The sequence below is a fragment of the Eschscholzia californica genome, unplaced genomic scaffold, assembly GCF_041429995.1.
Source record: "Eschscholzia californica isolate CP2 unplaced genomic scaffold, dmEscCali1.0.p SCAF_5, whole genome shotgun sequence".
Classification (NCBI taxonomy): Eukaryota; Viridiplantae; Streptophyta; class Magnoliopsida; order Ranunculales; family Papaveraceae; genus Eschscholzia; species Eschscholzia californica.
Genome location: NW_028238472.1, coordinates 43,328,495 through 43,341,814, shown reverse-complemented (window position 1 = coordinate 43,341,814; position 13,320 = coordinate 43,328,495). Strand labels below are relative to the sequence as shown.

The following is a 13,320-nucleotide window of genomic DNA, read 5'->3' as shown; positions in this document are numbered from 1 at the left end:
ACAATATGAAAGTTTAAAAAAAAAATGTCAAAGTCTGTCAAAAAGTAATATACGACTCTCATATTTTGTTATGAAAAGAATACGAAGAACACATAACAATAAAAAGATTCACATTACTCAATAGAGAAAGTCAGAAGTGTTCTAGTGTGTCTAGAATAGCACCTCGATCAGTGGGAATGTCAAAAGGATACCTTTCAATTTCTGCTTCTCTTCTGATATATTAAGCATTCCATGTGTTTCTGGAACGTAAGCCTTCATTCAAAAGGTGGAAATCAAGAGTATGGGATCGAAAGCATTCTAGTATGTCTATAATATAGAATCTAGAGCATTCCAATATTTCTAGAATCTAGAATCAAAAGTTTTCTAGTGTATGTACAAGAGAATTTTATTAAATCTAGAAGTTGGAGTCCAGAGCATCCTATTGTGCCAAGAAAACTTATCTCAAAATCAAGTCAGAGGTCATAACCAAGTCAAGAATAAGAAGTTATCAAGAAATCAAGTCAAGTCACCAAAAGTCAAAGAGTTCAATGCTTACTGAAGGTTCGCCCGCTTTCAGAACCGTGAAGCACCGTCACGACTCTAAAAGGAAGTCGTTGAATCTTGGGTGACGTATACCCAATTCTTCGTACTATTACATGGGTGTAAAGTGTCTAAAGGAAAGATAATTTGTTATCGCCTCAACTTAATACACTTTATGTCTATCTCAGTTTTGTCTGCATGAACATTTGTTGTTAGGCCGTAACGTTGTCGATCTCTTTAGTAATTCTAGAAAGGACTATTCTAGTTTGAGGGCAACCAGGTCCTCTGTTTAAGGAAACAGATTGAGTGACAACTCGAAAAACAGTCAAGCTACTCTGTTTCGACTTAGAACAAAAACATAAATTTAATGAGTGAACCTGAGAGAGTGAAAACTTGGAATCTAACCATGGAAACAACAGTTTAAACAAGATTTGCAGAAAAGATAAAACTGAAAAGAGACAACACTACCAATTTGATTCTTGTTAGAGCCAGGGTGATTCACAATTCCACTAAATTATTTAAACGAGATTTGCAGAAAAAAGAAACATAGAAAACATGAAAAGAAAAAAATGCATGGAAATCCTTAGTAAGGAAAAGCCTCAATAACAGATTCAACTGCAGAAATTGGAGTGATCTTAAAACTTGGGAATCCAGCATCATCGAATAACTTCTTCCATTCTTCAACTGATCTCTCTTTTCCTCCAGTATTTAACATCATACTCAAATCAAATGTATGTCTAATCTTCGAATAAGGATGTTTCGACTCCCTCTCTAATACAACATCAACTATGATAACTTTTCCTCCTTTGGGCAATGCCTCTTTGCAATTCTTCAAAATTTGAATGCATTTGATATCATCCCAATCATGAAGAGTGCACTAAAATAAATGTCACCAGAAAAGAAAACATCAAATTAAACAACTATTATATATATAAGCCTAAAAGAGTACTTTCAACCATCCCGACATTTATTTGTCAAAAAACATACTCAAAACAAATACGTACTCTTTTTGGTGACTTTTTCTTACTAATTGGATATAGCTTAGACCTTTGCCAACAATATTTAGTTGGAGTGGTAAGAGGTTTAGTCTTTCACTTTAGAGGTCAAGAGTTCGAAACAACGCAGACAAATTTAACAAAAAAAAAAACTTAGACCTTTAATAAAAGACAAGCAGTACCGTCGGAATGATCAATCTGTACCTACAACCTCTTACATTCAAGAGGCGCAATACCACAAGGCGTCACACATATGAAGACGGTATCACCTCAGAACCAGTGAACTACAAAACTACTCCGAGGAGAATTTTCTCAACTAAGAGAATGGGGGACAAATGGTATGTGCAATATCTCCTATTTGATCTAACTAGGCGTCGCGCGTATAAAAACATCTCGAAAAGTGTCGCCTTCGATGGGGCTGCCCCATATGTAAAGACAAGATTTTCGTATCTTTATTCTTGTAAATTTGATTTGGACAATCAAGTGAGACATAAGGTACGAGATTCAGATAAACAAAACAAAGGTAGAAACTACCAAAAAAGTTAGGTTTTACCTTCATAAAGATAGCATCAGCACTTGGAATAGATTTGAACATATCACCTTCAATCTTAACAATATTAGGAATCTCAGGGCAATTAGAAATAACATGAGGAAGATCATAAATACTGCATTTAATATGAGGAAAAGCATTAGAAATAGTTTTCATAGCAGTTCCAGTTCCACCACCAACATCAACAAGATTTTGAATTCCTTGGAAAATATTTTCACACTGATTAACCAAAGCTGATGTTACTAAATTACTATCACTAGCCATTGATTCATTAAAAAGTTGATTCATTTCTTGATTCTCACTCATATATTCCCAAATACTTTTTCCTAATGCTTTCTCAAAAGCATCACAATTTCCCATCAACCCTTCTCTCAAATAATTCCATGGAGCTAAGAAATCTTTATGGGTTTTTGCTAGAATTGATGAAACCATTGATTTCTCACTACCCTTTAATAGAAACTTTGCAGGTGGTAAAAGAGAGTATTCAATTTCACCATTAATGGAGGATTCCTGTTTCTGAAAAAGTTTCATATGAACTAAATAACGCATGACTCTATATAACCTGTCTGAGTTGACTGGTTGATTTGGTAATTGAGAAGATAACTCAGTTAGAGTCATGGGTTTTCCATGATTTTGAATTGTATCAGCTATTTGAAGTTCAATTGATGCTTTTAGAACTAGTGATTCAGCAAAACCATAGATATGCTTCCATACTTTAGCTTGGGTTGCTTGATCACTCTTGTTTGCTAACTCCATCTACCAATCCCCTCTCTCTCTCTCTCTCCAACCCTTTCTTTCTTTCTTTCTTCCTCTCTAGAATTTCTTTAGAACACAGATTTGATTTGGTTTGGGTTTTAAAAGGACTTATTTCAACACATTTTTCTGAGGTGGACTTTCTTATTATTAATGGAAATGTTTTGAAACCCACCCACCTGTTCATTAAGCAAGCATCACGTGGGCACCAACCCCCAATTTTATGCAAAGGACAGTGAAACTTATTCTTTGCAATTCACATGCCCAATTTAAAAAGCTTCTAACTAGTTCTGTTGAATAGAGGGAGTAAACTCGACTATCTATTATTTTGCTGCATATCGTTGGTTGATCATAATTTTCACAAGGGTGAATTAGAAAAGCAAACTTTTTTTTTTTTTCGTAATCTTGGACTTCCGACAAAATTATTTGTGATCTAGTCCGATAAAAAATGAAATTAGATCTGATGTACATAAAAATCAAAACTTTCAAAGTGGCATACAATCTTGAAATATATGCTTCCAAAGTGTGGATCGCTCGTCTATTTTTTTTTTTACGTTACCAAATTATACTTCATTCCTTTCAACAACAAAAAATTATACTTAATTCAAAACTCTAGCTGCACATGACGTGTAGATAAATTAAACCATTAGAGAATTCTTAAATAATGTCTCAACGCTTGTCAGATCTAGAAAATTATGACTCAAAGTTTTGCCCATACATAAAAGAACTCTTAAACAATTGCATATATTAAACCATTAGAGAATATTGTATTCGACATGGATCACCAATAAAAAAAAAACATAAAATAGAAGTAGATATTCTTTTATATATCCAAATAAAATCAACCATAAGAAAAAACCTCAGGAACCAAATCTTCACATTTTTTTTCTAGTTCAAAACCTATCACCATATTGTCATTATATATATATATATATATATATATATATATATATATATATATATATATATATATACTAAATAAATCAATTTGTCATCCTACTACTTTTTTTTTGTTGAAAATCCTACTACTTAATATTAGTGATATTTTTAGCTACCCAAATACCTCTCTCTCTCTTTCCCGGATCCATAGTCTCTAGTCCTTCTTAATAGAGAAGTAAAAACAAGAATTAATAACATTCCAAGTCATTCTGAAGATTTGACCTTTACTAAAATTCTTGATATCATTGAGTGCTCTTCCACCTCTTTTCTTCAAATGAAAGACGTTGTTCTCCCTATGTAAAATCATATCATATAAATTACCGTCATCATAATCACATATAACAAGATTAACATTCTCTTCTTTTGTAGTACGCAACAAGGGCAAAATATCTGACCTAACTAGTTTAGTAGGTAATGAAACACGATTGTTGTATATATCATACTCTGTTAATTTCTTTTGAATTGGCCAGTCACCTAGTCGAAGTTGTCTATTCTCACCTCTTGCTTCTTCTTCTTCGGCTGTGCATCCTGTGTAACCATATGACCTTGAACTACTCATTATTGATTTTTTTTCACTTCTTTGTCTTTTTTCTCCTCTTACTAGTATTGAATATATATATATATATATAGTATTATGTCTTATGGAAGTTGGAAATAATTGATTAAAATTAGGACTCTTTCTAAAACAAAATTTACCATATTGGAATTAATTCTATTACTATATATGATGAAAATATTGAACTTGAAAAGAAACAATCGAAAATACTTATATGATTCTTTATAGAAAATATTTTTAGAATTAATTTAGATAGTCAATCTCTATATATAGAGAAGAAATATATTTATGTATATATATAATGAGTTTTATTTCTTTAATGAATATATCTCACTGTCTTTTATTTAATCTTTAAATGGGAAAGTTTCATTTTATCATTATAATTTATTAATGCCCTATGTGATATCATATGTGATATTTATGTTTTTAGTACCGCCTATATGGCACATAATGAACTCTCCAATTAGGTTTGAATAAGTTTTATGGAAGTTTTAAAAGAGTCCCTCATAATTGTAAAGACGCCTCTTAAGTGCTTCCCTAGAAACAAATTTGAAGGGAAATTCTTGAAGGATGGAGGCGCCTTTATACTTATATAGCGGTCTTTAAAACTTCCCACCAAATATTTGTATTTGAATTTTTCTTTTTCTAATTACTAGGGCATAGCCCGTGCCTCCGGCACGAAACTTTTCTCCAACGCTCAACACATTTGAATATATATATATATATATAGTCGATGAACAAAGAAAAATAAGGTGTGGACAAAGAAGGATCAACATACAATACGTCTTAAAGATGAAGCAAAATCTTTAGATAAGATAAAAGAAGATGACTTTTGTGTTTTTTTTTCTTCCATATATGTAGTATTCTGTAAATAAAAATTGTTATACCCAAAACATGATTAGACCGAACCAAAATTTGATCAACAATTAAATAAGAGCTTAACAATCACATAAAATCAAATGCAAACAAATTTTTTTTTTTTGTTGAACTAATCAAATGCAAACAAATACTAATAAAAATGTTACATTCTAAATAAACCTTGACAAAGATCTATTTTGAAAATGTCCAACAAGTACTGCAACCGAATTCACCTCAAAATAAAACTCTATCCCTTATTACGAGCCACTTAATCTAAACATAACCACAAACTTAGCAATTTTTGAAATATTGCAACGGAATTCTCCAATGCTCACTTTTTTCTTAGTCTTTGTTGTTGCAACTTTCATCTTCTCTGAAGCTTAGTGTAAAAAAATAGATCAACAAAAAGTCACTCTTATTTATCGTGATAAATGATGACAACAGATGAAAGTTCAATCAATGTCATACATTTTGTTCTCCTCGAAAGTAACTTATCAACACAAGAGTCAACCCATTGTTCAACACAAAAAATGCAGATGTAGTTCATAATTAAAATTTTGTATATAACTTATGTTTATTAGTCTTTGTTGAAATGAAACAACTACTTGAAAATCTGGCCAGAACCCTGTGGGTACTTCCTCCTCCGCCTCGCGCTTTCGTCTTCGCTGGAAGTTAGAGTAAGATTTATGACAACAAATCGTGCTTGTTTAACATAAAAATTGATGGTAACGAACCAAATGAACACAATTACGGGAAAACAAAATAACACAATCACTTTTGTTGGTGGATGTTTGTCTATCCTGTGTCATCTTCACTATGGCAATACGAATAGATCCCTTGAAGTCCAACATATGATCATAACCTCTATGTAGAAGAAGACTGAAATATCTTTTGTTACAAACAAAGTTAGGTGGGAGCTGAATGACATGAAACTTCTCATCTTGGAGATTAGACGCTACAAACAGACGACGACTTCCGCTAAGGGGCTCCATTATAGAACAACAACAACTTTTTTCGTACATCGATTATTACTTCAGAGGGACTGAGCTCTTTATATCTCGCTATGAATCAGTTCCTAATGTAAAAATTATGCAGTCAGGCTCAAGAAAAAAACACAAACAATCTTGTATTATTTTGTAACTGTGTCGATTCTAAATCCAAAACATCTCTTATCAGATTTTTGTGGAGCAAAGATAGTGAGTATTTGATGTCTAATAGGATCACAATAACCAATTCTGTTCCTATTGTTAGTAATTCTGATATTTTGACATAATTTTTGGACAGTGTGTTTCTTATTATGTTCCTATTGTAAGTAATTCTGATATATTGACATAATTTTTGGAGAGTGTGTTTCTTATGGTTGGTTTGACAGTATTTATATAAGAAGAGGAAGTTATATTCGACAGTGGGAGCGAAATAGGATTCCCAAGGAAAACATACCCTTAATTCTTTCAGAAAATGAGTGAGAGGTCCAAATTTTGGGGGTAAATGAGAGCCTAATCCATTGTCGGCCAAAAATGTGAAGCAGGTTAAAATGTCAGAGAAACTGTATTTTTTCTTGTTTTTATTTTTTTTCCTCCCCTTCTTGCCCTTGGATGGGACATTTCCGTGTTTCTGACAATCTGGCGCGACGACAGCGAATTAGTTAATTTCTCGTACATGACGTCACGACAGAAAAACATTCAAATTTTTTGAAATTTCAAAAATGGCTCCATTTTTTATGAAATTTTGGCTAATTTTTTTGGATCCCGACCATTGTATTCTGTTACAATTCTTTCTTTCTTCTTATTTATACACCAAAGATCTTCTTCATCATTCTTATTTTGTTTCACATTTTATCTTCTCCATCTCTATACAAATATTCTGAAATCAGGGCCGTGCCTGAGAATTTAGGGGCCAAGTGCTAATTTCAAACGGGCCCTATTGTATGACAATTTTTTTTATTTTTTTTTGAAATAGCCAAATGTTAGTTAGATAGATTTAACTATCATCTACTCAATGTGTGACTCTCCAAAATTATGATTTTAACTTGGAATGAATTTGAAAGACAGAGGACATCCAAGAAAAAAAACAAGACAAGTTTTGGAAAGAGATATGCGCTAGAGTGAATGGGGGCTTGTGATTTGCCGTCTTTAATTGTTATTTGATGTGCAAATACTATAGAAATCAAAATTTAAGGTATTAAAATCAAACTAAAATTTAATATGGCCCATTTAACTAGCAAGGAGTAAGTATTATGCTCTAAAAAAACAAAAGCAAATTGTTATTTGATTGCAAGTAGTATAGAAATGAAAATTTAAGGTAGTAAAATCAAACTATAAAATTTAATAGGTAGCAAGGAATAAGTAATATGGCTCTGAAAAAGATGAAGGTAAATTGCCAATACTTGGTTTCGAACTCGGGACCTCCCGTACGCGACCTAACTAAACTCACCAGTAGAGCTGGAAAATCTCTAGTGATTGTGTTCTGATTTTATTTATACTTGTCTTAGGAGATAGAAATTGGGCCCCCGTGTGGTGGGGGGCTCTGTGCGGGCGCACGGCCCGCACCCCTCACCCCTCACCACACGGCCCTGTCTGAAATTGATTATATTCTTGCACGATTTATCTTTTTGAAAGATTATCGACTTCTGAAAATCTATCGTTTTCATTAAAAATCTTTTTTGAAAGATTACCAACATATAAGGCAAGAATGTTTGAGAAAAAGAAAGTAGTTTTATTGAAGAGAGAAAATATGTTTAAACATAAATAAAAAGAATAAAAATAAGAAATATGGAGAAAGAAAATGATGGCAGGGGGGGGGGAATATGAAAAAGGAAAGAAGAAATAAATCTACCAAAAATGTGTAGTTCATAACCAAATGGCTAGTACACAGAACAATTTCCGGTACACAAGAAATTTTTCAGTATAAAATTGTCTAGTACATTAACCAAATGGCCAGTACACAGAACAATTTCCAGGAAAGAAGAAATAAATCTACCAAAAATGCGGAAAACTTAAATATAAAGAGATAAGAAATAAATCTGGAAAAAAAGAAACAGAAATTTGAACCAATTTCGAATTTTTAGAGAGAGAAAGCCAAAGAGAAATATTTGTTGAGATTGGAGAGAGAAAAATTCTAAATTAGTTAGAAATTGGTTAAAAATTTGAGAGAAAATAGGAATTGGTTAAATAAAGGAAATAAATTTGGAAAGAGAATTAGTAAGAAGAGAATTAGAGAGAGAAAGTAAAAGAGTAGAGAGAGAAAGTAAAAAGCGGAGTGACAATTTCCGGGATTTTCAGAGTGGCAATTCCGTAATTTTCTGGGTGCCAGCTTCCGTAAATTCGAAAAGAAACACGAGTCTTACGGTAATTTCCCCTTTCCTTCTGACGCATTGGACTCCTTTTACATTTTTGGATATCATTGGACTGGGCCCTTGTTTTCGGCCCAGTTTTGGACCAAACGCCCATTCCCTCTAATTCTTTACTACTATGATGTCGTTTATGACTTAAAGATGAGATGTGGATTGTTCTGAGAATACTGAAGGAAGAAGAGGTTAAGTAGTGGTTTGCGGTTCTATGATCAAGGTGAATTGATGATAATGAATCAAAACATATTTTTAAACTTAGGATCATAATGATTATGAGCAGCCAGAATAAATAAACACACACTTGGTGGAGAAATAAAATTATACTAATAAACAAACTAAATGATAATCAAACTCAATGAACATATATGAACCATTCAAAATAATAATCTAAATAGAGAGAAAACAATGGAGATTAATAGTAAATTAAAATGAAAAAAATAGGAAATCCATAGTTTTCAGTCTATTAAATGTAGAAAAGTAGATAATCCCAATTACTAAGTTTTACAAATGGAATAGAGATCACAACAGAATTGGAGGAGAATTTGCTGAAGAAGATCGTGGTTGATTGGTAAAGTAGGTTTTGATGATAAAACCTATTGTTTTGGCAAGTTTTGAAAGATCTTTAATTGTTTGGAAGTTTTGGGAAGTCGACACAAACTTCGACTCGAGATAGAAACCGAATCCTGGGTTTTGGGAAGTTTTGGAAGCTCTTTCATCGGAATAAAGTTTAGTCCCTCCCTAAACATCCCTGAACAATATACAAAACTAAAAAAGGGTGTTTGTCCCAGTCAGCACTTTCCCTTATCTATATAACAAAACAGAATGGGTTTTTGCTGACTAGGACAAAATAAATGCTCTTAGATGCTGACTGGACAACCATGTAGATATAGATGCTGACTCAACAACTATGTAGATATAATTCTCATCTTTTAATCTGAACCATCCAATTCCTCATTCACGTTCTTTGTTTTCCATCGTAACTGTTTCTAATTATACCCAAAACTTTTCACCTCCCACGTTTCAGTTAAATACCTCTCCCGCTACTCAAGGTTCATTGTCCTTTACCCCTTTACCCCTTTACAGTTACCTTCACTGTCTTTCCTTCTCTCCTTACAACATTCTCTTGATATTCTCGATTTCCAGAAAAGAAACTGAAATAAGGATGAAGAAATAGTGAAGTTCACATCTTTAGGAAGCTGCCATAGTTTGTCAGACCAAGCTACTCTATGGGTCTCTTTTCTCTCTTTCCCTCTCTCTCTCTCTTAAAATTTGGGTTGGGATTCACAAGGGCTTTTGCTGAACCACAACATGAAGAGTAACATTCTGGGAGATAAGTATTCTTATATTGGAGAAGATTTATCGATGTTTTTATTGGTTTCTCCAATTAGCCAAGTTTTACCCTCTCTCCTCATTTGTATTGTTACCTCATTTACTCTTCATATGTGTTCTTACCACAATAAATTTTAATTGACTCAACTTCTTTTTGTTGTTTGTGTTCTTATATATTGATACTCAATTCTATATCATGATCTATCTGAGAGACTCGAACGATTAATTCAGGTATGCCTGCTAGCTATTTCCATCTTTAAAGATGTATGAATTTAATATCTTTATGAAAAATCTTAGTTTGTTTATAGTTGGGTTTCCTTAACCTGAGAAATAAAAAATGTACAAAGAAACTGGCAAATGTTCCAAGAGTAATGAAATTGAACATCTCCATTACCAAAGTGTCATTGATCTCTGTACAACCATGAACTACATTTGGGTTGATGAGCTAAAAGACCTAAAAGTATACAATTTGTTGATTTCTGGTCTTTTAGGTTCAACAATGTTTTAGGCTCGAAAAAAAGGAGGTAGGTATAGTTCCACAACAGTTCTTTCCATTTTGAAGTTTTGACATGAAATGAAACCGAAACATTATGTTTATAACGGAGGTAGGTGTAATGTTAATTTTTTTATGAGCATGACTCAGAATAAAGTTGACTAGCTGTTAATATTTGCATACGGCTAACTATGCCGGTTTATACAACTTTAGTCTTACTTTAGATAACTATCTCCATACTTGAATCTCTCTCTCTTAACTTTGCAGTTGACAACGTCTCTCGGTTTAAATGGAGGTTGAGGAAATCAGCGCCAAACGCCATAGGTGTGAAGAAGTCTCACCGGTATCGTCTTGCGACGATCACTCTCATGTATGAACAATTTAATCTTTTCGAAACACCTATTTTAGCATCCGCATATAGACACCCTATTTATATGTTGTATTTTTTTTTCAAACAATGAAATCAAGAAGTAGTAGAAAAGAATTATGGAATTCTCTTCCAAAGCTGCGATACTAAACTTTGATCATCGAATTATGGAATTCTCTCTTTCTCTCCCTATCTGTTTTTTGTTTCTCTCTCTCTCTCTCTCTCTCTTTTTGGATTCTTCATTTATCTATTATCTATTTCTAACTAGATGGATCTGCGATTCCAGGTACGTGCTTGCACTACGAGAAGCAATAGAACTTTACTTCGTGAAATACAAATTTCTGTGTCATTCACGACAAAGAGGGTAAGAATCAGGCCTAATGATGTTAAACTTTCAAGGAGAATATGTGATGATAGGTTTAGAAATCTTCCACTTCTTTTTAATTAATGATCTTGTGTCAGTTCCTGCATATAGCTTAAAATTTTGGATTACCATGATTGCGTAGGTGGGAGTTATTGATTTTTCATGTTTCTGTAATGTTACTTCATGAAACAAGTATATCATCGTGATATTAAGTTGGAAAACCATGTTGGATGGCAAGCTCAGCTCCACTGTTGAAGATATATATATATGCCACTTTAGGTACTCCAAGATACGTGTTGCCTTTCATAATTGTCTTGATGGTGTATTACATTCACTAACAACTGTGATTTCACATAATTTTTATGTAAGCAAGATTACTTTTATCAGCTCTGTCTTTATGAAAATATTTGTGAACCACATGGCATGCAAGATGTTTAATATGATGTTTCTCTATGTAAGCTGATCTATCACATCTCATGCCTTACATCTTGACTAGCTTGCTTGTATCAGTCATCAGTGTTGCACTCACATCCAAAATCAAATGTGGAGACTCCCTGTGTATATTGCTCCAGAAGTATTGCTTAAAGAATATGATGGCAAGGTTAAAAAACTTCTTTGGTCTTACAAATTACAACTTGCTAACTGTTTGGCTCAATAGTGCACTGACTTTTCACAAGGATGCTCCAAACACTGCGTTGATCGGGTCATGCACCAGCAAGGCCTATAAAAATGTTTAAAAAAGCCAATATGAATTCCACCTTGATCTGCATACAGATTTTCAATGGATATCAGATTGCATATGTATGGTCTTGTGGGGTAATCCTTTATGTTGGTGGGTGCATATGCTTTTAAGAATGTCGAGAAGTCCATAAGAAGACAATACAGGTTCTCACTGAAATTAGTAGAATCGTATTCTTGTTACAGATACAGGCCAACTTACCCCACGAGGCTCTTGTTTCATGCAGCGAATTTTGATTGTTCAGTATTCAGTTCATGATAGTATTACTCCCAAGTGTCGCCATCTCATCTCAAGGATTTTTTTTGGAACTTCTTTGACGGTTAATGATTTGCTTTCTAATAGATCCTAATTTTTAGCGTAGTTGATATTTTGAGGTCAGAAGAACTATAGGCTCGACGATTTTTTATGTCATTCCTCTTATCAGATAAAGAACACGGTGTTTATAAATAATTGTTGTGTTTGTGGTCCGTTGCTTGACCCTTACTTTAAAGTCGTTTGCAGACGAGAATATATGTATTCTGAGTTGTGGGGATGATTTTACACTATCCATGGTTATGATATTAATCTCAGATCTCTTTACCATTTCAGGTTACAGAGGATTACCATAGCCAAGGTTCGGAACCATGAGTGGTTTCTAAAGAACCTTTCAGAAGATCTAATGGATGAGAGCAATCAACTTGAAGAACTGGACCAACAACCTATGCAGAGTATCGATGAAATCATGCTGGTCCTAGCGGAGGCGACCATACCTGTTGTTGTAACACTTGGGCTCAACGAGTATCTGACGGACTTTGATGATGATATGGAAGCATATTTTTTTGATGATCAAACATTAAATGGCAAAAGAGGATTGAGACATTTAGTAACTCTTTAGAATGTGTCATAGATTATTATTTTGTTTTTATCCTATTATTTGTTTTTCAAGATTTACACTTTTATAAAGAAGGTTTATTTTTGCGATGATCATTAATTTTGATAACACCAGGTCCACTACTTTATAGCGCGTCAACTACTCAATAGAATAATTGTCCGTGCCAGAGGCACGGGTTATGCCTACTGTTTTATATAATAGATTTTTAAATTTGTTGATAGCACCTTATAAGTAAATGTTGTTTTCGGGTTACAGATTCAGTTATTGATAACTAATTACATATCACACTAAAAATTTATATCGATATAGAAATGAAAAACTTATCTCATTTAATCGAGGCGACTGGTCACTCTTTCCTTAAGACAATTATGTCCCCGCAATGGTGCTAACGGGTCCACGGACACTTGTCTCCCAAGATACAACGATCGTGTCGTATTGAAAGAAGTACTACAACTCTATACGCTCCATCGAACTTTCTGGATACTATACTCTCATAGAAGACTCTAAACGACTCAATATTTGTCCCAAATTTTAACTAAGTGGTGCTCAAAAAACTAATATGAAAAAGAAATCAAATTAGAGCATTTATAGAGTTAGTCATGACTCAAAAAGATGCCTCATTGGGTTGTGAGTACCCA

The 13,320-nt window shown here is 33.4% G+C and overlaps 1 protein-coding gene and 1 long non-coding RNA gene across 4 annotated transcripts; one reads left to right on the top strand and one right to left on the bottom strand.

The window, feature by feature from the left end:
• Window positions 1-968: 968 nt before the first annotated feature.
• On the bottom strand, window positions 969-2,953 carry LOC147539447 ((RS)-norcoclaurine 6-O-methyltransferase-like). Its single transcript, XM_086642025.1, has 2 exons — window positions 2,068-2,953; window positions 969-1,396 (listed from the first exon to the last, which is right to left on the bottom strand). The coding sequence occupies exons 1-2, from the start codon at window positions 2,818-2,820 to the stop codon at window positions 1,103-1,105; spliced, it is 1,047 nt and encodes a 348-aa protein (XP_086498151.1). The 5' UTR covers window positions 2,821-2,953; the 3' UTR covers window positions 969-1,102.
• A 6,375-nt stretch (window positions 2,954-9,328) lies between these two features.
• Window positions 9,329-12,771, top strand: LOC147539446 (uncharacterized). Of its 3 annotated transcripts, XR_015226221.1 has the most exons (5): window positions 9,329-10,079; window positions 10,609-10,711; window positions 10,995-11,072; window positions 11,215-11,673; window positions 12,400-12,771. It is a non-coding gene; the product is annotated as an uncharacterized LOC147539446 (long non-coding RNA). The 3 variants fall into 3 exon arrangements; XR_015226220.1 differs by lacking the exon at window positions 9,329-10,079 and having other exon boundaries at window positions 10,086-10,711; XR_015226222.1 differs by lacking the exon at window positions 9,329-10,079 and having other exon boundaries at window positions 10,092-10,711; window positions 11,215-11,351.
• The last annotated feature ends 549 nt before the right edge of the window (window positions 12,772-13,320 follow it).